The 25864-nt window shown below is 37.2% G+C and overlaps 1 protein-coding gene and 1 long non-coding RNA gene across 2 annotated transcripts; one reads left to right on the forward strand and one right to left on the reverse strand.

Annotated features, from left to right (window-relative positions):
- Positions 1-13013: 13013 nt before the first annotated feature.
- LOC140818478 (uncharacterized) lies at positions 13014-13867 on the reverse strand. Its single transcript, XR_012114990.1, has 2 exons — positions 13749-13867; positions 13014-13381 (listed from the first exon to the last, which is right to left on the reverse strand). It is a non-coding gene; the product is annotated as an uncharacterized lncRNA (long non-coding RNA).
- Positions 13868-20653: 6786 nt separating this feature from the next.
- Positions 20654-21181, forward strand: LOC140817824 (uncharacterized). Its single transcript, XM_073177613.1, has 2 exons — positions 20654-20833; positions 20897-21181. The coding sequence occupies exons 1-2, from the start codon at positions 20654-20656 to the stop codon at positions 21179-21181; spliced, it is 465 nt and encodes a 154-aa protein (XP_073033714.1).
- Positions 21182-25864: the final 4683 nt, after the last annotated feature.

Raw genomic sequence — 25864 nt, forward strand, 5'->3', positions numbered from 1 at the left:
TGCAAATGTAAAGCATGTGGGACTACGTACAAAGCAGACAGTAGCATGGGGACAGGTAATCTCCAACGCCGTAAACTCAAACAGTGTCCTCGACAGAGAACTCGTGATATTGCTCAGGCTTTGTTATAACAAGGCGATAGAAGTCTTGTCATAAGGTCACAAAAATTCAGCCAAGAAAGATTTAGAGAGTTGCTAATATTAGCAATTGTGATACATGATTTACCGTTTCAGTTTGTGGAATATGATGCAATTAGATCAATTTTTACATATTTGGAACCTCTAGTCAATCATTTCACTATAAACACCGCAAGGACAGATATTCTCAAGATGCATAAAGATGAATACAATAAACTAGCTCAAGAAATGCATTCATGCCCTGGATAAATTTGTTTCACTTCCGATTTGTGGACTTATATTGCCACCGATAGCCATGTATGTTTGACAGCGCATTTCATTTAATCTAATTGGGTATTGCAAAAAGGATTATCAACTTCTCCTACATGTCCTCTATCTCACTCTATATTGCATTGTGTGATAAAATCAATAGCTTATTCAATGCTTGGGGAATTCAAAGAAAGTTTTCGCAATTACGTTGGACAATTCCGCTGCAAATGATGTGTTTGTTTTCCTTTTAAGGGATCATCTTAGTTTAAATTGTTCATTAGTGAATGATGGCGCGTTTTTGAATGTTCCACACATTCTCAATTTAATTGTCTAAAAGGTTTGAAAATAATTGATCATTCCATTGATAAGATTCGTGAATGTGTAAAGTATGTAAAAGGAAGTCAAGTGAAAAAGAAATTTTTGTAGAATTCACTACAAAAAAAGGCATATGACAACGGTGAAAAACCGTTGTCGTATGTCCTGAAAAACCTGTTGTTAAAGCCCTTGTGGTTAAACAGTTCGCTCAAAGACAACGGTTTTTAATCGATGTTGTAGCTACAATTTGCGACGGTTTATTAAAAACTATCGCAAATAAAATTAGCGACGGATTTATGCAAAACTGTCAATAAAATTAGCGACGGTGCCATAAAGTCGTTTTTTTCATTATCTCCATCGCTAATATTTTCAGTAAAATAAAAAAAATTAATTTTAGTAATTTAATAAATCTAAAAAAACTTACAATTTGATAATGCTAACAATATTCATGAACTTAACTAACACTAAAAAAATTATCAAAAATTAAAACGAAAAAATTACCCTAAATCGAAACCATAAAGAGAGAAAAATTTTAAGTGTTGTGAATTGATGAAATTGTGTAAGAGAGAAAAATTTAAGTGTTGTGAGGTGGTGTGGAGGAAAATAGACCGAAAGTGTGGATATTTATAGCCAATTTGCGACGTTTTTTGCTTAAATAGCGACTGTAATTGAAAAACCGTCGCATTTATAAATTAGCGATGGTTTTGATTACAACCGTCGCTAAAATTAGCGATGGTTTTTGAAACCGTCGCTAATTTATAAAATGCGACGGATTACACACCGTCGCTAAATTTAGCGATGGCTTTAAGAAAAACCGTCGCTATTTTTAAATTAGCGACGGTTTTTTTGAAACCTTCGCTAAGCAAAACCATCCCTCAAAAACACTAATCGACAACGGTTTTCTTGTCGATTGTCCAAAAAAAGACGCTCAAAGACAACAGTTCAACGGTTTTCACTAAAACCGTTTTTAAAAAGGATACGAAAATGGTTTTAGTAAAAACCGTTGTCGTATGTGCGTTGTTGATTTGGTTTTTTCTTGTAGTGATTTGTTGCCCAAACTTCAGGATCCTAAGAAATCACTTCGGCAAGATGTTCCTACTAGATGGAATTCTACGTATTTGATGCTTTGTAGTGCCATATATTTTCGACGTGCTTTTAATCATTTGAAATTGACTGATACTAATTTCGCACACTGTCCATTGGTTGACGAGTGGGGTCAAGCAGAAAAAATATGTAAATTTCTTGAGATTTTCTATGAGACAACAACATTGTTTTCTGGGGTGAAATATCCTCACTACAAAAAAAACGGCATACGACAATGGATTTTATCCGTTGTCGTAGCCTTTTTAAATCTGTTGTAACTGAGGGTGTTGTTGAAAGTCCGTTCAACGACAACGGTTTTTATCCGTTGTGGTAGGTAGAATTTGCGACTAAAATTAACGACGATAAATGGACCGTCACTAAAATTAGCGGCGGTTAGCATACATAGACCGTCGTTAATTTTAGCAACTGTCTTTAATCATGATTTTCGTCGCTAATTTGTTTCGAAAAATAAAAAAATTATTTTAATAATTTAATAAATCTAAAAAAACTAACAATCGAAACTAAAATCGTGTAAAAGAGAAAAATTTTAAGTGTTGTGAAGTAGTAAAATCGTGTAAGAGAGATAAGTTTTAAGTGTTATGAAGTAGTGAGAAAAATTTTATGAAGTAATGAGATAATTTTTAAGTGTTATGAAGTAGTGAGAAAAATTTCAAGTGTACAAGTGAAGTGATAAAATTGTGTGAGAGAGAAAAATTTATGTGTTATGAAGTAGTGAGAAAAATTTTAAGTGTTGTGTGAAGTGATAAAATTATGTAAGAGAGAAAAATTTTACGTGTTATGGAGGAAAATGGACTGGAATGGAGTTATTTATAGAGCGTTTGCGACATTTTTTTGGTAAAACCGTCGCTCATTTTAAATCAGCGACGGTTTTATGTGGCCACGGTTTTAGAAAAACCGTCGCTATAAGTAACGACGGTTTTAAAAAACCGTCGCATGTTTAGCGACGGATATTTTAAAACAGTCGCTAATTTTAATCATGCAATGAATTTACATAAAACCGTCGCTATCAATAGCCACGGTTTGTCTAAAACTGTCGCAATATTTAGCGACGATTTATCTTAAACTGTCGCTAAAGTTAGCGGCGGTTTTAGGAAATCCGTTGCTAAATATTGGAAATTTTATGTTGTGTTCGATATCCCCCACCTGCTGAGTATCCCCAAAATACTCACCCCCTTACACCCTTCCCCAGATAAGTCCGAAGAACAGGTTGAAGAGGAAGAATCTGAACAGTTTTGGGGATGGTGAAGTGATGATTTAGTTTAGTTATGTTATCTTTTGAATTTTAGTACTTTCAGTTTTATGTTAGACGTTTCCGCAAATTTATTTCATTCAGTTGTAAAGACAGTTGTTTATTTGAAAAATTATGAATAATAAACTGGTTTTCGGTTTATACTATGCTACGAGGCTGGTCGTTTCAATTGTGTGATTGTTAAACGACGCCGGTGTCAAATCCCGAGTTTCGAGGCGTTGCATTTAAGTGGTATCAGAGCCGCCAGGTTCAAAATCCGAGTGGAAGAATCGAGTTTCAAAAAAAAAAATTCGGATTTCGGCCAAACAGCACCTTACGTGCGCCGCCGAGCTTTTCCGCCGATTCCGGCCGCTTCCGGTAATGTGCGTTCGATCAGAGACCAGTTCCGAAATCGTCTCGACGAAACGAACAAAAGCCCCCAACCAATTTCAGATTTAGTGTTCGGTTGAAGCCGTAATTTCAGATCTAAGAACTAGGGCGTATAAACCCTAAACGCCGAATTTTGTTTTGTCCAATTACCCTACCAATCCTACTCCGATTTTAAATTCATTTTACCCAAACGATACACAATCCGTGGGTAACGTTTCTCAACAATCAATTTTGGGATCAGATCACCCAATCGAAAACGCCCAATTTCATTGAGTTAACCGAGTTGCGCGAGTTTCCGGCCAAATTAGGTAGTTTCCCGACCGATTCCTTCTGTGCCGTCACCTGTTCCGTGACCCTTACGCCGTCGCCGTCTCACGCCTTTGCTCCGACTATATTCCGAACCGAGTCAACTCGGCCGATTCAACGAGCCAACCCGCCAGCGTGCACCTCTCGACACGTGTCCTTCTTCAAACTTGCCATTTTTGGGAACTTTCAAAAAAAAAAAAATTTTTTTTTACTCTTTTTACTTGACTCCATATGACCTTGATATTTTTATTCTATCCTATATATGATATTCTGAGCATTTTCCTTTTTATTTATTTTAGGAAATGTCTCCCCGATTCCGCACTCGTGCCCAAGCTGCCATCCACATGAAGCAGCTTGCCGTTGATAATCAGTCGCGCCTGATAAAGCGCCTTAGAGCCAGACTAGGTGAGAGAAGACGGGAGAATGCGACCTTAGCCACCGAGAAAGAGAAAATACGGACCCAACTTAACAATGCAATCTATCAGGGAGAGTTGGTAAGAGGTGATAACATGGACTTGAGGGATGGCATAGAGCACGGCTTGTATCGAGAGAAAAAGCTGCAAGAAGATATCGACCGATACCGTAAGGAATTGGAGGAAGAAAAACAGCAAATGCCAGGAGCAAGAAGCGACTAGAGAATTTGAGTGAGGCTATAAGCAGCATTGCAAGGGTGAACCAACATCTGACTCACCAGGGTGAGGTATTGAAGAACAAGATCAAGCAGAATAAGAAGGATTACGAACTGCGCCACCAGCTTACCATTGATATGTTGGACGAGGCAGAGGCAGACGTTCAAGGGTGGAAGACACAAGTGGCTCAGCTTAATACAGAGAATGCCCAACTCACTCATATGGTAGAACTACTTCAGGAAGGAGAGCCAGAGGAGGAGCCGGAAGAGGAAGAGCCTATAGAGATTGAGGAGCCGATAGCAGCCATTTGAGATGGAGAGATAGAGGATTAGACTAGGATGTCTTAGTGATTTTGTTCTAGGAGTTTTATTTTACTTTTCTTTTTCCGTTGTTGCTATTATATTCAGTACGATTTTTATTTCCTTTAGATTGGTCATGTTCCTTCTTTTAGAAATCAATAAAATTTGTTCTATTTGATTCATTGATTTCCATTTTATTTCAGCACAATCTATTGTATGAACTTTACTCGTGCAATAAATTCCTAAAACTTGCAATCTGTAGGAAATGGCCGGCAGACCCCCTAGACAGAACCGCAACCCGCGTTATGCTAATACCAACCGTGTAGGCGGACAAGAGAACGAGCAAGGGAATGGACCCCCGCCGGCAGTCAACTTAAGCCAAGCTGATCTTATGGCCATAGCCACTATTGTGGCGACAACACTGCAAGGATTGGGAAATCAGAACGCCAATCAGCCACACCACCTCCGCCACCAAATGGAATCAAGTTCCACTATGAATCACTCCGCAAGAATAGGTGTCCAACCTTCAGTGGAGCCGCTGACCCTGAAGTTAGCCAGAGTTGGCTGAAAAGTGTAGAGACTCAACATCGCCTATTGGAAGTTCCTGAGGCACTGAAAGTGGACGTGATTGTGCCGTTCTGGAAGATAAAGTAAGAAAATGGTGAGAAGCAGTCTCGCCAGCCATGACAGCTACAGGACCAATGACTTGGCAGCGATTTCGAGAAGCCTTTCTGAAACAGTATTATCCAGCCGAGGTCAGACTGCAGAAACTGAGTGAGTTTGAAAATTTCACCCAAACTCCGGATATGTCAGTTGTGGAATACACCTCCCAGTTTAATGCCCTCGGATCTTATGCTCCGGCAATCATGGCGGACGAAGTTTTGAAATTGCACCGCTTCAAGAAGGGATTGAACAGCAGGATCCAATCAGCACTAGCAGTCTACCAACCCGCGAATTTTTCAGATCTTATGGGTGCAGCTATCCGAGCTGAAACTGACATCCAGCGCAGGGAGAAGGAATTTAAGAACAAGAGGCCCGTGAATAATCAGACCTCACGTAGCAATCGGACTTTCAAGAAGCCTAACCAGTCTGGTGGACCGTCTAAAGGGCCTTCGCCTATCTCAAGTTACCAGGATATTAAGCCTTGCCCAACTTGTCACTTACGACACCAGGGAGAATGCCTGAAGAAACAGTGGGGTGTGCTTCGGATGTGGGAAAGCGGGACACCGAATTGCCGAATGTCCTACTGCAGCCAACCAATCAGCCGGGCCAAACAAGGGAACTGGGCCAAATACAGGAACTAACCCCAACAAACCAAAGGAAGGCAATCATAACGCCAGAGTCTTTGCTATGACTCAAGAAGAGGCCGACGACGCCAATTAAGTCGTTTCAGGTACCATCCTAATTCGAAAATTTCTGCTTATGCGTTATTTGACTGTGGTGCTACGCATTCTTTTGTATCTAAGAGATTTGCTAAGAAATTAGGACTTAAGCCCGAACTATTAGCTGAACCTTTTCGAATAGCCACACCGACAAGTAAGGCCATCGAAACTCACGAGATTCACAAGGATTGTATAATCAGTATCAGTAATCAAACTTTCAGGGCAGACTTGATACAATTAGTTATGGCCGACTTCGACATCATTCTAGGAATGGATTGGTTAGCCAGAAATAATGCAACGGTGGATTGTAAAGGGAAAAGAGTTAAGCTCCGAACCCCAAATCAGGAAGAGATCGTGTATCAGGGTAAATCCAAGGGACGGAAATCACTTCTTTCCGCTTCCCAAGCATGGAAGGCCATGAAATCCGGAGAAGATATCTACCTAGCAATGATCAGCGAAGTGCAAAAAGAAGTCGAACTAAAGATAGAAAACATCCCAATAGTATGCGAGTTACCAGATGTTTTTCCAGAAGAACTTCCAGGGATAGTCCCGGACCGCGAAGTTGAGTTCGAAATTAATCTAGTTCCTGGTGCCGCCCCAATTTCTAAAGCACCTTACAGGATGGCACCCGCTGAACTCAAGGAGCTAAGGAACAACTCCAAGAATTGTTAGACAAAAAGCAAGTCCGACCCAGTGTGTCCCCATGGGGAGCTCCAGTACTCTTTGTAAAGAAGAAAGATGAGAGTATGAGATTGTGCATCGACTATAGAGAACTGAACAAGATTACCATCAAGAACAAGTACCCCCTCCCAGGATTGACGACCTATTTGATCAGCTTAAGGGAGCCGCAGTATTTTCTAAACTGGATATCAGGACGGGATACCACCAACTGAAGGTCAGGGCGGAAGATATCCCCAAAACAGCTTTTCGGACAAGATATGGGCATTATGAGTTCACAGTGATGCCTTTTGGGTTGACCAACGCACCTGCAGCCTTCATGGACCTAATGAACAGAGTTTTCAAACCATTCCTGGATCAGTTTATAGTGGTATTTATTGACGACATTCTCGTCTATTCTTCCAACGAGAGAGATCACGAAGAGCATCTGCGCATTGCACTTCAGACATTGAGAGAAAAGGAGCTCTATGCTAAGTTTAAGAAATGTGAGTTCTGGTTAAAGAGTGTATCCTTTTTAGGACACGTCATCTCTGAAGCAGGAGTATCAGTGGATCCCAAGAAAGTCGAGGCGATTACAGAATGGCCAAAACCTAAGAGCGCCACAGACATCAGGAGCTTTCTTGGACTGGCAGGGTATTACAGAAAGTTTGTCGAAGGTTTTTCTTCAATCGCCATACCACTGACTAGACTCACTCAGAAGAATTCCAAGTTCATCTGGGACGAAGGCTGCGAGAAAAGTTTTCAGACATTAAAAGAAAAGCTCGCATCCACGCCAGTACTAATCTTACCCACTGAAGATAAGGAATTCACTATCTACAGCGACGCATCTAAGGAAGGTTTGGGATGCGTACTCATGCAAGAGGGAAGAGTAATAGCCTACGCATCAAGGCAGTTGAAACCGCACGAGCAGAACTACCCTACGCATGATCTGGAGCTAGCAGCAGTAGTCTTTGCCTTAAAAATTTGGAGGCACTATCTCTATGGTGCCAAGTGTGAAATTTTCACAGATCACCAGAGCCTCAAATACCTGTTCACCCAAAAGGAACTTAACATGAGGCAAAGGCGATGGATCGAACTGCTAAAGGATTACGACATGACTATCAGTTACCATCCGGGTAAAGCAAACAGGGTGGCCGATGACTTGAGTCGGAAAAGTGGAAACAAGATCAACCTAGCTTCACTCTCGCTCAGCCATGCCTGCAAGAGACCGTCAAGTTAAACCAGGATCGAGACTCTGAACTAAAGAAACTTAAAGGACAAGTCGAAAGTGGGAAGTCTCAAGATCTACAAATTGATGACAGAAGGAGTCCTGTGGATGAAAGGGCGGCTGTGTGTACCAGACAGCGATGACCTTCGCCAAGAAATACTGTCAGAAGCACACAAGTCCAAATTTTCAGTCCATCCGGGGAGTACAAAAATGTACAGGGACCTTAAGATGAATTTTTGGTGGAATGGAATGAAAAGAGACGTGGCAGAATTTGTCTCTAAATGCCAAGTATGTCAACAGGTCAAAGCAGAGTACCAGCGACCTGGAGGATTATTGCAACCTTTGGAGATACCTGAGTGGAAATGGGAGCATATCTCCATGGATTTTGTGGTAGGGTTACCAAAATCAAGACAAGGTCAAGACGGAATATGGGTAATTGTAGATAGACTTATAAAATCTGCACACTTCCTACCAGTCCGTATGAACTATAATCTGGACAAGTTGGCTACACTGTACATGGACAATATCATACGACTTCATGGAGTACCAGTGAGCATCCTGTCTGACAGAGACCCAAGGTTCGTCTCACGTTTTTGGAAGAGCTTTCAGGGGGCCATGGGAACTAAGTGACACTTAGTACGGACTATCATCCTCAAACCGATGGCCAAACCGAGAGAACAATTCAAACCCTGGAAGATATGCTGCGAGCCTGCGCTCTAGAATTCAGTAGCAATTGGAGCAGTCACCTACCATTGATCGAGTTTGCTTACAATAACAGCTATCACAGCAGTATCGGGATGGCTCCATACGAAGCTCAGTATGGGAGAAAATGCCGATCACCCATGTATTGGGATGAAGTGAGAGAAAAAGCAATAGTAGGACCCGAACTCGTACAGATAACAATAGACAAGGTTATAGTAGTCCGAGAGAAGCTCAAGGCAGCTCAATATCGACAGAAGAGTTGGGCAGATCTGAAAAGAAGGCCAGTGGAATTCAACGTTGGCGAAAAGGCCTACGTAAAAGTATCACCTATGAAAGGAGTTGTCCGATTCAGTAAAGCCAGGAAGCTAAACCCTCGTTATGTGGGACCCTTTAAGATTTTGGAAAAGGTGGGCACACTAGCTTACAGATTAGCACTGCCACCAAACATGTCTAGAATTCACAACGTTTTCCACGTGTCCCAACTACGGAAATACATCTCGGACCCAAGCCACGTGTTGGAAGCAGAACCGCTCATGATCGAAAGTAACTTGGGAGGAAATCTGAAATACGAAGAAGTTCCCATTAGAATTGTGGACACCAAGGACCAATTACTAAGGCGACGTATCATTCCCTACGTCAAGGTACAATGGTCTAACCACACGGAAAGAGAAGCCACGTGGGAGCTAGAAGAAAGGATGAGGGACCAGTACCCGTACCTCTTCATAGACCAAGCCAACCCAAGTTTCGAGGACGAAACTTCTCATAAGGAGGGAGGGATGTAAAACCCGAGATTCGATACATCGGGATCATATCTTTTCAATAATTTAATTGTACTAGGATTTAGTAATCTTGGATTTTCAATTATTATTTAGAATATAAGATTTTTATTTTTGAGTTATCTAAGCCGTGTAGATAATTTTATCGGGTGCGCAACTTGAAAGTTTGGTAGGAATATATTTATCTCAATCCAAGGAAGTTATTAAGGAGTTTTGAATATAAACAGATAAAGATCTAAGATTTGAGTGCGATTGAGATACCGGGATAAAAGATCAAGCAGGAGACAATCAAATCTCTAGAATTCGAATTAAACAGTGTACATATTATACAAATTTCGAAATTTGTATGGGATGGAAGACCTAGATTTCGAAATCACCCAATATCACGGATAAATCATGATTTTAGATGAAGATTTGATTCAGAGTTCAAATGCAACTATAACTCTTGATCACGATAGCAGCCAACCCCTATAAATAGGAGGGCCACATGACTCGAAAATTACACTTCAATTCTCACTAAATTTTCGAGAATCTCCCCCTAGTCCCCTTAGGAGTTTTCGAGCACAGCGAAGCGCTGCCGCCGTCCAACCAGTGAAGTAGGAATTTCGAAGAACCGTAGCCTTTTTCACGTTTTTCTCAAGAATTTAAGGTAAGTGGGCAAAATTTAAAATTCTTAAATTTTGGGTTATGTGTTTTCTTTTTTTAAAATTCGGTCGAACACCGTTTACGTTTTTTTTTAAAAAAAGTTGGTACGTTTTTAATTGGCACTGTGAGGATTCCCTGAAAATGGGTGGAATTCCAATATATGGCCCTTAACAGTGGGATAGAACTGTTTTATGGCCTCGCCCCCTTAGAGGATTAAAACTTAGGGACTGATATCAGTAAACCATGAAAGATGAAAAATTGCAGTGTTACAATGATATGAATACGAAGTTACGATTATGAAAAGCATGCTGTAAATATGTGTTATTTTCGAAAATATTGGAAATTTTATGTTGTGTTCGATATCCCCCACCTGCTGAGTATCCCCAAAATACTCACCCCCTTACACCCTTCCCCAGATAAGTCCGAAGAACATGTTGAAGAGGAAGAATCTGAACATTTTTGGGGATGGTGAAGTGATGATTTAGTTTAGTTATGTTATCTTTTGAATTTTAGTACTTTCAGTTTTATGTTAGATGTTTCCGCAAATTTATTTCATGCAGTTGTAAAGACAGTTGTTTTTTTGAAAAATTATGAATAATAAACTGGTTTTCGGTTTATACTATGCTACGAGGCTAGTCGTTTCAATTGTGTGATTGTTAAACGACGCCGGTGTCAAATCCCGAGTTTCGGGGCGTTATATTACCAATTTTGTGTATCCTGAACTTGCACAAATGGCCATAGATATTTTGAGTATTCCAATTTCTACAGTTGCTTATGAATCAGCTTTTAGCACCGGTGGTAGGATACTTGACCAATATCGTAGTGCAATGAAGCCTGATGTTGTTGAGGTGTTGGTTTGTTGTAGAGAGGTTAGTTGGACAGAAAGGTAAGTGATTCTTCTTTTTATTTTCATTTTAAAGTTATATGTTTTACTACTATTTTATTTTTGTAGAAACTACTGAGGTGGGGTTGGATGATTTGACTGAAAATATTATGAATTTATTCATAAATGAGGATGCTGGATCAAATAATGATGCAACAGATGATTGATGATTCTAACAATGCTCTGATACCTAGTATTGAAAAGTAAGTTAAATTTTATAAATTCATAATTTTTGAAAACTTTCACACATTCCTATTTTAATTTTTGAAATGTTGTTTAAAGGTTTGACTTCTACAAACAAATATAGAACAATGAAGAAGTTAGAAGACATAAGTGAAGCTTGATTTTGTCACTTGAAAGTTGAAAATTATTTTGTGATTGAAGACTTTTTGAATAGCTTTTGTTATTATGTGTTTGAATTAAATGTTATTATTATTATTATGTGTTTTGAATATTTATCTAATTATTGTATTGAAAAATTAATATTACACATAGATAACTAAAATTATATTACACACAATCACAGCATTACACATTCTTAATGAGAAACTTGTGAGGATATTATTAGAAATGTTAGTTATATGACAATAAAGTTGTATAATAAGTTATAATATAATTTTTATAAATAAAAAAAATTGAATTTTATTCACTAAAAATGACAAAAAAAATAAGTAGTTTTTGAGGATTTGTAGAGTGTTAAAATATATGGATATTGTTGAAATTTAATGAATTATAATATAAATAAATATAATATCAAACTCTCTCAAGTTTCATCTTAGTTTTAGGTTTTTCCCTAAACGTTCATATCTCTTTTTGCATTCTTCATACAAAATTATCCTTAATTTTATTCGTAAAAGTTAATTAAAAACTTATACTGTTTTAATTAAAAAAAGCCATTTTAAATTTTCCTTCCCATCCAATGATATTGTATCTGGTCGGGTTACACTGGTTATTTAGGTCAACCGGGTTATTTCGGGTGGTTCGCTATTTTCGGGTTGGTTGGGTTCGGGTTAAAGTTTTTTTAGGTACTAATGCTTCAACCCGACCCGACCCACCCGAATTGACACCCCTATATAACAATCTAAACACTATAAATAGTTTGAAACATACTACGTCCAAAGAAATGTTTCAAACATCGAAACAAAATTTTAAAATTTTCGTTATTCCTTAGATGCGAGAAAACGGTGCCTCAAGAGACCTTTATGAGAAAGTCTATATGTCCTTACCTCCTGGATATAAGGTCAAAAAGGAGTCCGTACCAAACACTGTTTTCATGTTACTTAAGTCGTTATATGGTCTCAGCCTAAGCATCACGACAATGGTATACAAAATTTTCTTCAACTTTGCTTCGCATTGGATTTGTCCAATCACATGCAGCCAACTATTTGTTAACACAAATTCGTAATGGTGTGTTTATAGCAATATTAGACTATGTAGATGATGTGGTTATAGCCATAAATGATGAGGCAAAAGCTAATTAGGCTTGAAGAATTTTCTTAATTATCAATTCAAGTTGAAGGAGTTGAGTGATTTAATATATTTCCTTGATATTGAGGTTGTGAGATCAAATCGTGGAATTTATATTTACCAATGCCATTATGCTTTGCAATTACTCACTAAAACTGGTCTTATTATATTAGTTGTAAGCCACGAACAACATCTATGATGGAGAGTTGCATCCTCATTCATTTTTGTATCGCAAGTTAGTGCATGGCAGCATGGTAATCTTCTTTATTTCATTGTCACTCGTCCTGAGTTAGCTTATTCAGTTAACAAACTCAGTCAATTTGTGTATGCCTCATGAGATAAATACTTGGAAGCTGTGTATTGGTGCTTAAATATGTTAAAGATTCAGAGGGTTTGGGCTTATTGTATGAGTCCACCTCTGATCTTATATCTTTTTCAAGGGTTCAGATTGGGCAGCTTGTCCAGACACTCATCGATCAGTTTCTGGTTGACCTTAACAAGTTGTTACAAATAATAAGAAGTGTCACTCACACATATATACATATTTCTTATTGTAATTTTCAAAATATATATATATATTTTTCTAGATATAGCGTTTCATGCATACAAGATCGTCCAAACCGACAACAACAATAACAATAACAATAACAACAAGACAACAATAAGTCGACCATGTGCACACAACGTAGCATGGTTCAAGGTGGCAAATGAACCATGTCTTGCTAGCAAACACAAGCTAGCCAGACTTTATTACTTATGAAACATCATCATCTTATATAAGAAAGCATCACTTGATTCTGGTTCAATTCATCAGCAATTAAAGTAGCAAAAGCAAGCGAAGCGAAAGCCCCATCTGTGGCAAGCTCCATTCTGAGCCCCTTCCCAGATCCTGCATCGCCTGTTGCAATTCTCCGGTCGGAGACAAATTCCAAGCCATGTTTGGCTCAACCTCGAGCACACTCTGACCGCCTCCGCCCTTTGCATCTCTGTTTCAAGAATATATACACACATAGAGGAATTTGGCTAAGACCACCAGAAAAATATCACGTAATGCGTGACCCAAGATGAGACAGACCTAATATATTGCGTTTAACAAGAACACACACACACACACATATATATGTGTATATATATATATATATATATATATATATATATATATATATATATATTCGGACTATATTTGTAACATGCATGCCGTGTATCGCTACAAGAATACGAATTCTATGTACCAAATGAGTAGGAAAATTTTCTAACTCAATTTTTGCAGAATTATTATGCATGAAATAGTTTTGTACGTCCCCGTAACGCAGAGGAGTAGATAGAGAACATATATGAGTATTGAGTACACACCGTTTGAAGCTACGAGGAGAAAGCAAAACAAGAGAGCAAAGAAAGCGGTGAAGCCAAATCCGTATTTGGCCATCTTTTCTACGGTGATTTGTGATAGTGTTATAATATTTTGCGTGTTGAAAATGGAGTGAAGCATAGATGGTATTTATAGGCGAACCCTCCATGTTCAGGTCAAATATAAACAGTACTTGTGGCAAGGTAGAGAGATGTAGCAGGGTAAAAATGTAAAATAATCTTGATCAACTATTTATTTAAAAACACTCGAGGAGATCATTTTTTAAAATAAATATTTGATCAAGGTTAAAAAAAAAAATACCCCGATAAAATAAGGTTCTTGGTTCGATCACATTTGTTATGGGTCTTTTTCGGTTAAGTTTCAAATGAAATCTACTGGCCAATAATCCCAAACATTTTTACTTTTTTCTCGGTTTAATCATTCCATCGGATTCGGGGTTAAAACGAACGGGGAGAATACCACGTGACTTGTACACAAGTCCATCGTTATATTCTTCTTCTTCACTAAGCTCGATCAATCTGAGCCATCCAGATCGATTCCACAAACAGGTTTGAAATGTTGAGAAGTTTCTTCTTTTTTTTGTTCTTTTAGATGGTATCACGAGAGGCCTTTATCTAATCAAGTTTTGAGTTAGAAGTCGATTTCTTTTACCTTGAGACCCAACATAAAAACACAATAATCCGGGATTTTTAATAATTAGATTTTCTTTCTTAGTAATAGGAGCAGTAGTAGTTGATCACATTTTCGACGACACATCGAATCAACCAAGATAAATAAAGATAGGGCATTAGCTATTTCCACTTGTTCTTTGACTAGGTCTATGATCTCTGGTCTGGATAACGGCCAATTCATTGTCATTGTGCTCTAGAGACTACTTAAGAGAACCTCGCCTCGAGACCCACCATGTCTACAACTCCTGAGAAAATCGGATAGTTTAGAGAACCAAACACACTGGGAAATTAATTTTTTTCATGACTTTATTTTTACATATATAATTCAAGTCTTGCGTGGTCAAAATAATTTTCATTAACTAATAAAATTTTATTGCTCGAGTATTTTTCACTTAGATTGTATCTGTGGATGTTTTGGCCTATTTTATTAAAATATTTCTTGAAAAGATAATATAAAAAATGATTGATTGATACACATAATTTGGATATAATATTGATTCGTGAAGCTACCACATTAGTCGATTGCCCGATCTAGCGTAGCATTTTGAATTTTTATCACGTCTAAAAATTTTCCTTCATTACCATATGTTAGTGTTCCGGTATATTTTTTGCACTTTTATGTATATAGTATAATATATACAACGTTATACCAGTAGAGTTTCTGTATATTTTTTGCACTTTATTTATAATAATATAACATATACAACGTATATCGGTATTCTTTTATAAAAAACTTAAATTTAAAAACTAAAATTAAGTTATCTGATCCAATTTCAAATATTTGGATTCTAATAAGTTAATCGAACTCTGAACATCTATGTTTTTTTTTAAAAATAACTAAAGTGTTTTACTTCTTGTAGATTATTTGACCCCACTGCATATATATATCATGCCGGCCTTGGAGGTGGACCAGAGTTTGTAGTAAAATATTGAACAATACCATGCACACGTAAAATTATAAAAACAAATGCATACATATATTGATAGATACACGTATATTGTGAGAACCCAAATTTTTGGACATGTCATTATTAATTAAGTATAGACATGTTTAATAATTTATTTTCGAGTTATAATAAATTCGAAAATATTAAATAATACATGGTATTGGAAATTCCAAGCCAATAAATACATGAAGTTCAAAATTCAGCACACATAATGTATTAATTTCGAAATAAGGCTTCATATCAATCAAATTTGGAAAGAAATATTACATACAAGGTAGTTTTTCTCAACAAAGAAGCATCTCAATATTTAAGGAAGAATATCTCGAAATTTATGGAAGGGGCATCTCCAAATTTTGAAAAGAATATCCATCGAATTATGGTAGGATATTCGCCTCATCCCTATAAATAAGAGGAACCTCTTATTCAAAATTTACGTCGAAATTTTCGAGTTCCTTACCCATTTTCGAAATTTCCTCCCAAAAATTATGCACGAGTCATCAAAATTCTGTCCAAGTTCAGAAATACGTTTCTCTCGCTTGATTAGTCGGAATCCGATCTTCACCGTTCAGATTATGCTTCGTATGTTTCGCGTAACATATCCAAATTTCAGCAAAATCCAACGGTTAGTATTTCGTTTATAGCCCTTGCAAGAAAACTGCTCATATTTTAGGCGGGAATAGCATACCTACAATTTTTCGTCCATAACCAGGTCAAAAAGACCTCCAAAGCCGATCTCCACCGTTCATAATTTATTTTACGTACTTATGAACGTATTGTAAAAGTTTTAGCCTGATCCAACGGTGCAATAATGCGCAAGAATTTTACAAGGAGGATGAATTTTTGGTTAGATGTTATGTTTCGTTTTCGAAGTGTCAGTCGCAATGTTCTTCTATGATTTTCGAATTCTTCACATTTTATTTCAGTCTAAGGTAAGTGTGTTTTTGCTACTTATCCTTCGTAAGTGTGTTTTTGTTATATTATAATTTGCACACTTGTCTTTTGTAAGTGCGCTTTTGTTATGTATATATTATTTAGTAAGTGAGTTTTTGTTGCCACACTATTTCTTTGAAGTGTGTTTGCGTTTAAAGAAATTATAATTTGCGAACAAATTTCCCTTCAGTTTTTTAAAGTTTTTTCGAGCATAATTCATTGTTCATGATATATTTTCTTCAAGATTTGTCAAATTATATGTTCAAAGCACTGTTAGAATTCGATTTGATATGGGAAAAGATTTTCGAACTATGATTATTATACGATGGGATGGTAACCATTGTACGACCTTACTCCTTAGAGGATTAACATATTGGACATGACCTCACTCCTTAGAGGATTAACATATAGGAGATTGATATCAGGAAACCATGGAAATGAGATGACTTTAAGTGCTATATAAGTATGCTAAACGAGTATGTTATACGAGTAAGATATGTTACAATTATGAAGTATGAATATCCGTTATGATTCAAGTTATGATATGCTATGTAAAATTTGAATTCAAGTATATGTATTTTGCTTCACGTCTCGAACGGCCTCCACTTGCTGAGTATTTCCCAAAATACTCACCCCTTAGTTCCTCCCCACCAAGATAAAAACGAAGAACAAATGAATGAAGAAAGCAAAAGCAATTTTGGGAATGGTAGAATATCTCGAGTTATCTCAGAAGTTTTAAAGCTTAGTTTATGTTTAACGCTTCTGCACTATTAAAACATTTTAATCAGTTTATTTTAGTATTTAAGTTGTAAAGACGATTTTTTTTATTATGAGAAATAAATTGGTTTTGGTATATACTGTACTGCGAGGCTTGTTGTTCAACGATTAAGTTAATGTGGAGCAACGCCAGTGTCGACTAATCTCGGTCTCGGGGCGTGAAATTTAAGTGGTATCAGAACCGCCAGGTTCATAATCCAGTTGGAAAAAAAATCGATCAAATTTTGGCAAAGAGCCGATGTAGACCCTTTCGGAACGGCCCAACAAGTATTATTCACAACTTTGTTGTGAGACGTGGTCCGAAAACGCGAAAACCTTCGTTTAGACCTCTAAAATCGCGTTTTTGCTGTTTTAGAAAAGATTCGTAGAACTCGTAACTTTTCGTATGAAACTCATAATTTAATTTTGTCAACTGTTCTAGAATCCTCTCGACGTATTCTTTCTATCCATGTATCGATATCCAAAATTCTGTAAAAAAACCCGTTCAACGCATTTCATGGACTACTCGTCGAATTTTTATGGAATTATATTATGATGAAAATTAGTATTTGTGTATATTTTTGGGAATATACCTATCATAGATAAGTTGACCTAAGATTCTGATTTAAGAAAAAAAAATTGACTCGATGATGTTAAGTTATTTATGAAAACTAATATGATAAACATTAATATAAGAATTATATCATAAATTTTGGGAATTCCACTATAGAAGTTGATTTTGTGTCAATACTTAACTTTGCGGGCATTAAATTTGGGTTATTAAGAATGCTAATCGCAAACTTTAAATATGTAGGATCTTAAATAAAATAAGTTATGAGATATTGATGGGTATCATGAAGAATATCCTCATGTTAAAGAATTTATATTATTTTGGGATAACAAGTAGGCTACGACTTTACATAAATAAAATAATTTATGAGATATTGATGGGTATCATGAAGAATATAGTACAATTTTTGACTTTTATGGCACTAAGAATGATTCAAAGAGAATGACATTCAATGAACTTTTTTGTGTTAAAGCGTGATAGGCTCATGATCTTGATGAAAGTAAGATTTAGAAAAAAAATTAATTATTTGAGGTAACGAGTAGGTTATAATTTTCTGGATTTAAGTCAATAAGATATAGATCGATAATGAGTTAAGTTTCAATATTCTATATGGATTTTAAGTTTTGAGATAGTAATCGGGCTAATTTCAAGATAAGATAAAAATAGTATAAATTCGCATATGTTTAGTGCCGACTTGAATCAACTCACTCCGCTAGATTTCGACGCCATCCTAAGGATGAACTGATTATCTAAGAGCAATAATAGATGGCCAGAATAAGAATGTCAAACTCTGAACTCCGAACCAAGAGGAAATCAGGTACTATGGCAATGCCAAGGAACATAAATACATTTTTTCTGTTTCCCAGACTTGGAAAGTCATAATATCGGGAGAAAAAGTTTACCTAGCAATGGTGAACAAAGTGAAAGAAGGAGATGAGCTGAGGTTGGAAGATATTCCAGTAATACGAAATTTTCAGACGTTTTTCCAGAAAGGCTTATTGGAATGTTCTCGGACTAAGAAGTAGAGTTTGAGATAAATTTGGTACTGGTGATGCACTAATCTCCAATACACTGTACAGAATGGCTCCAGATGAACACAAGGAGCTAAAAAAACAACTTAAAGAGTTGTTAGACAAAAAGCAGATTAGGCCAAGTGCATTCCCCTGGGGAGCTACAATCCTAATTGTAAGGAAAAAAGATGGAAGTATGAGATTGTGTATAGATTATAGAGAACTCAATCAGATCACAATCAAGAATAGATATTTCTTCCAATATTAGATGGTATTTTTGATAAACCTAAAGGAGCTACAATCTTCTACAAGCTTGACCTGAGGACATGCTATCATTAGCTAAAGGTCAGAGCAGAAGACACCCCGATATCAACATTTAGAATAAGGTCGTGTAAGATCGAAATCGGGAGTATCAGTGGAACCAAAAAAAGTAGAGGCAAATCTAGATTAGCCGAGGCAAAAGAATGCAACCAAAATTAAAAGCTTATTTGGCTATCAGCGGAAATTCGTCGAGGGCTTATCTTCAGTAGTTGTATCACTGACGAGACTCACGCAAAAGAACTAATGAATTCAACTGAAGAGAAAGATGTGAAAGAGATTTCACACATTAAATGAAAAGCTTACATCTACATCAGTATTGGTGTTATCAATTGAATACAAGGATTTTACCATCTACAGTGAAGCATCAAAGAATGTATATGATGCATACTCTAGCAAGACAGGCGAGTCAACTAAAGTTGCATGAGTAAAACTACCATACTCACGAACTCGAATTGGCAACAGTCATCTTTGCTTTGAAAATTTGGAGAAACTATCTCTATGATACCAAGTGTGAAATATTCACTCAATGGCCACCAAGTCTCAAATATTTTTTAATTCAAAAAGAATGGTTGGAAACTATGTTTCGGATGTTTGACAAACTGAAGGGCAATAGTTCGAATAAACTTAACATAATCGGACGCCCCAACTGAATCCAGCAACTGAACTATATAACCAACTTCTCTACGTAACTAGACGCACAGTCAACTGAGTGCAGTTGTGAGTTTTATCTTCTACCTTTCAGCTGGACATGTCATAAGTTGAAAACGGCAAACGAAAAACGACAAACAGTACAACACTCTGCAACTGTTATTGGGAACGCCACATTTCAGAAAAGGCATACTGTACTATTGGCAGAGAAATTTTTACGTGGCATATCAACGGATAGAAAGTTTAAACCACATTCAATATTACCGTTGGATGGAAGCCTATAAATAGAAGTGAGAAGCAGCTAAAGAAGATAATGAATCTTTACAATTAGTTACAAAGAGTGAACTAGCAATCTTCCTTACTGTTACTCTGTTGAAATTCACGCTCACGCTTATCATATACATTCATAGTTATTAGGCTATCTTTCGAGCATTTTAGCACATTGCTATTACTGTGAAACTTGATCCTAGAGATCAATTGTGCTAAGTTTTTAATCGAGAAAATTGAGTTGTAAACTAAAAGTTTCAGTTTTGGCATTGATAAGTCCAAACTGAAGTGGGTCTGTACAAATCTTGTATTGATCAAAGTCTTTTAGTGGAAATCCTATCTTTGTGATAGAAGGGGTGACATAGAAGTAATTGAAATCTTCGAACATTCAGAAACAACTTTGTGCATCTTTTACAAGCCTTTCAGTTACTATATTCTATATTTCAGTCAGTTATATTCCGCACTTAACTGTTAACTGACTGTGATCGACTGCCAAGATTTTGAGGATCAGTTTCTCACCAAACTGATTCAAACTTTCGAGAAAGAGATAAAAACGCGAGTGTTTATTCAACCCTCCTTCTAAACACTCCTTATCCTATAACCGATCATATCAAGTGGTATCAGAGTGGTTGAATCTTGTCTCAGAATATTCATATTTACAAACTGATCAACATGTCTTCATTCAACAAAATACCAATGTTTTACAGAGAAGAGTTTGACGACTGAAAAATTAGAATGCAGGCTCATTTAGCTGCACAAGATGACGACATGTCGTATGTCATCACTGATGGTCCCACGAAGATTCTAAAATCAAACACTGCAGTTGCCATTATAGACGGGGCACCTCATCGAATAGAAAAGCACAGAGATGAATGGACAACTGAGGATAAAAAGAAAGCCAATCTAGATAATTTGGCTAAGGATATCTTATACAAAACACTAGATAAAGTTACTTTCAGCAAAATCAAGATGTGCAAAACTGCCAAAGAAATTTGGGAAAAACTAATCCAGTTGTGTGAAGGAAACGAGCAAACAAAAGAGAACAAGCTATCAGTTGTTGTTCAAAAGTTTGACAACATCAAGATGAAAGCTGGTGAATCCATGCATGATTATGATGAAAGGATCAATGGTATTTTTAATGAACTGAATGCACTTGGAAAGGTGTATTCAAACAAAGAAGTGGCACTGAAAGTGATCAGAGGTCTTCCCAAAGAGTGGGATGTCAAGATCATGGCAATGAGAGAGTTAAAGGATCTTAATAAGATTGAACTTCATGACTTGTTTGCTAATCTATAGGCTTACGAGTTTGAACTACAAACCAGAGAAGGAGAGCCTTCTGTACCAACTGTCACAACTGCTTTAACTGCTGTCAGACTGGAACCAACTGGTTCAGCTGAAAAATCTGCTGATCAACTGAGCAATGATGCTATTTAATTGTTTGTCAAGAAATTTGGGAGGTTCATGAGGAGGAATCAAGGAAATTTCCATAAGCAATATCAGAAGAACCAATCCAAAGAAGAATCCTATGCTTGCTACAAATGTGGAAAATCTGGTCATTTCATATCAGATTGTCCTAAGCCGAAGAAAGACAGTCGAGTATCAACTGATAAGGGAAAGAAGCCCTTTGAGCACAAGAAAATGACCAGGGATGACAAGAAATCATTCAAGAAAAAGCATGAAGTGCTTTTGGCTGAAGAGACAAATCAAAGTGGGCTGAATCTGACAGTGATGAGTCAGAACCAGAAAGCCAAAGCAGTTCAAGTGATGATGAAGAGGTAGTCAAGTGCTTAATGGCAGGTGATGCTGAAATGGAGTCAGCAAGTGAACATGTATTTGATTTCAGCCCTACTGATTTTGTTGGAAACGAAATTCCGGCGTTTGACAAAAGATTTACCAACTGAATCCTGCAACTGAATTTGACTAACTGATCGACGTAATTGAACACGTCATCAGTCATCTGATCGCTACAACTGAAGTCTATTCCATCGTCAACTGATCTTTACCAGCTGATCTCTCAGCTGTACACGTCATCAGTTGAAAGCGACAACCGACAAATAGTACAGCTATCTGCAACTGGTAGTGGCTCGTCGCATTTCAGAATGAACAGTGTACGATTATCAGAATATATCGACGTGGCAATCAACGGTTAGAATATTCAAATATCTTTAATGTTACCGTTGAGAGGGAAGCCTATAAATAGTCGAAGACAGCAGCTGAAGAATATCCGACTCTCAGTTATCTTATCTTACTTGTTGTTACGCTGCAAAAATATCCACTTACATTCAGAAATCAAAGCTCACGCTTATCAGTTATATCACTAGTATTCTAGACTACGCTCTTGAGCTTATATAGCACTTTGTAATCGATTGATAGATTTTCTAAGTTGTGCTAAGATCAGTTACGGTCTGTAAAAGTGTTGTAAACTAAGAGTTTCAGTATTGACAAAGTGATAAGTCCAAACTGAAGTGGGTCAGTACACCTTTTTGTATTTGATCAAAGTCTTTTAGTAAATATCCTATCTTCGTGATAGAAGGGGTTACGTAGGAGTTATTCAAGTCTCCGAACATCCAGAAACAAATTGTGGTGTTATTACTTTCAGTTAGATACTCTATCTTTCAGTCAGTTAGTTTTCCGCAACTGTTTATTCAGTTTAACTGATTGTTATTGACCGACGGGATATTTAGATTCAGTTTGTAACACAACTGAAATCAGTTTGTCGAAGAATAATTTTAATTGAGCAGTGTTTATTCAACCCCCCTTCTAAACACTCTTCACCCGATTCACCGATCCTTTCAAGTGGTATCAGAGCGAGTCATATCCTTTCAAAGATTATCTATACTCAAATCGCTCACTATGTCTTCATTCAACAAGATTCATATGTTCTCCAGAGAAGATTTCGACGATTGGAAGATCAGGATACAGGCTCATCTAGCTGCACAGGATGATGACATGTGGTACGTTATAACTGACGGACCCATGAAGATCTTGAAAGCCAACACAGCAGTTGCAATCACAGATGGGGCACATCACCGTATTGAAAAGCCCAGAGATGAGTGGACTGCTGAAGACAAGAGAAAAGCTAATTTGGATAATGTAGAAAAAGACATATTGTACAAAACACTGGACAAAGTGACGTTCAGTAAAATCAAGATGTGCAAGATAGCCAAAGAGATTTGGGAGAAATTAATCCAGCTTTGCGAAGGCAATGAACAAACCAAAGAAAACAAGCTATCTGTTGCCGTACAAAAGTTCGATAACATCATAATGAAACTTGGATAAACAATGCATGAATATGATTAAAGAACCAGCTGCATCATCAACGAACTGAATGCACTTGGAAAAGTGTATACCAATAAAGAAGTAGCATTGAAGGTTATCAGAGGTCTTCGCAAAGAATAGGATGTGAAAACCATGGCTATGAGGGAGTCTAAAGATCTGAACAAAGTTGAACTCCATGACCTGTTCGCTGACTTAAAAGCATATGAATTTGAACTGCAAACTCGAGAAGGAGAACCATCTACCCCAGCAGCAACTACTGCCTTAGCTGCTGTAAGATCAGAACCAACTGGTTCAGTTGAGAAAGCTGCAGATCCACTAAGCAATGACGCCATGTCATTGTTCATCAGGAAATTCGGAAGATTCATGAGGAAGAATCAAGCGAATTTTCAGAAGCAGTACCAAAGAAACAATTCCAGAGAAGAGTCCAATGCATGCTACAACTGTGGCAAACCTGGTCATTTTATTGCTGACTGTCCCAAGCCTAAAAAGGACAGTCAAGTTTCAACTGAAAGAAATAAGAAAGTGTATGAGCATAAGAGGAGATCTAAGGACGATGTTGGAAACTAAATTCTGGAGTTTGACAAAAACATAAATCATCGATTAAATCAACTAATACGCAAAAGCAAATTCGGCAGCTGGACTGATCAACTGAAATCAGCTGACACAAACTGATCAGTTGAGAACTGATCAGTTTAAACATTCAGCCGAAAATATTAAAGTCTCTCAACTGAAGATACCTCGGGAAAGATCATTCAACAGACAGAAAGACATATCAGACAGCAACTGAATATGGAAAGCCGCACCACATAGAACAACGTATTTCGGTTATTGAAATTAAAACGTCGTTTTACAATCAATAATGAAGTAGCAATCAAGAACATTGTCCAAGAAATGATGAAGTGGCAATCAACGGATACATAAATTCAAAAGTTACCGTTGAAAGATAAGTCTATAAATATGACTAAAGAGCAGTTGAAGAACGACGACGATCTATCAATCTCAAAACTTGCTATTACTCTGTCAAAATCTCAGCTCACTCTTATTAGATCTATTCGTAGCAATCAAGGCTACAAGTTGAGCAAACTAGCAATCTGTAATATTGATAATTCAATAAGTGCTAAGTTCAGTTACTCACAGAGATCATTGTATTATACTAAGAGTTTCAGTTTAGGCAGTAGATAAGTCCTAACTGAAGTGGGTCTGTACAAGTGTTGTACTCGATCAAAGTCTTTTAGTGAATATCCTATCCTTGAGATAGAAGGGGTGACGTAGGAGTTATTCAAATCTCCGAACATCCAGAAACATATTGTGTTGTCTTTACTTCAGTTTTTCATTTTCAGTTAGATACTCTATCTTTCAATCAGTTTACTTTCCGCAACTGATTATTCAGTTTAACTGATTGTTATTGACCGACGGGATACTTAGTTCAGTTTGTAATAAAATTGAACTACCTTTTTCGAAGAATATTTAAATTACTAGAAGTGTTTATTCAACCTCCCCCCCCTTCTAAACACTCCTTAGTCAATAACCGATCCTATCAAGTGGTATCAGAGCAGGGCATATCCTATCAAAGACTATCTATACTCAATCTGATCACTATGTCCTCATTCAACAAGATTCCTATGTTCTCCAGAGAAGATTTCGATGACTGGAAAATCAGAATGCAGGCTCATTTAGCTGCACAAGACGATGACATGTGGTACGTTATAACAGACGGACCCATGAAGATTTTGAAAGCAAACACAGCTGTTGCTATTACTGAAGGGGCACCTCACCGAATTGAAAAGCCCAGAGATGAGTGGACTACTGAGGACAAGAGAAAGGCAAATCTAGACAATGTTGCAAAAGACATATTGTATAAGACACTGTACAAAATAACGTTCAGTAAAATCAAAATGTGTAAAACCGCCAAAGAAATTTGGGAGAAGTTAATTCAACTTTGCGAAGGCAATGAACAAACCAAAGAAAACAAACTTTCAGTTGCTGTGCAGAAGTTCGACAACATCAGAATGAAGATGGGAGAAACAATGCACGAATATGATGAAAGAACCAGCTGTATCATCAACGAACTGAATGCACTTGGAAAAGTGTATACAAATAAAGAAGTAGCGTTGAAAGTAATCAGAGGACTTCCCAAAGAATGGGATGTCAAAACTATGGCAATGAGGGAATCCAAAGACCTAAACAAAGTTGAACTTCATGATTTATTTGCTGACCTGAAAGCATATGAGTTTGAACTTCAAACTCGAGAAGGAGAACCATCTACCCCAGCAGCAACTACTGCCTTGACTGCTGTTAGAAGTGAACCAACTGGTTCAGTTGAGAAAGCTGCTGATCAACTGAGCAATGATGTTATGTCACTATTTATTAAGAAATTTGGAAGATTCATGAGGAAAAATCAAGGAAATTTTCAGAAGAATTATCAAAGAAACAAATCCAGAGAAGAGTCTAATGTATGTTACAACTGTGGCAAATCGGGTCACTTTATTGCTAACTGTCTCAAGCCTAAAAAGGACAACCAAGCCTCAACTGAAAGAAAGAAGAAAGTGTATGAGCATAAGAGGAGATCTAAGGATGACAAGAAGCCTTACAGAAAGAAACATGAAGTACTCCTAGCTGAAGATAGCAAAGCCAAATGGGCAGAAACTGACAGCGAAGAGTCGGAACCAGAAAGTTCTTGCAGTTCTAGTGAGGATGAGG

Source organism: Primulina eburnea, chromosome 17 (genome assembly GCF_022965805.1).
Source record: "Primulina eburnea isolate SZY01 chromosome 17, ASM2296580v1, whole genome shotgun sequence".
In the NCBI taxonomy this organism is placed as follows: domain Eukaryota; kingdom Viridiplantae; phylum Streptophyta; class Magnoliopsida; order Lamiales; family Gesneriaceae; genus Primulina; species Primulina eburnea.

What these genes read in the sequence shown, in the direction of transcription:
- LOC140817824 (XM_073177613.1), top strand. Translation starts at nt 20,654, where the DNA reads ATGTCGTATGTCATCACTGATGGTCCCACGAAGATTCTAAAATCAAAC. An exon ending in TATACAAAACACTAGATAAA is followed by an intron (nt 20,834 to 20,896) that starts GTTACTTTCAGC and finishes AAACTAATCCAG; the next exon opens with TTGTGTGAAGGAAACGAGCA.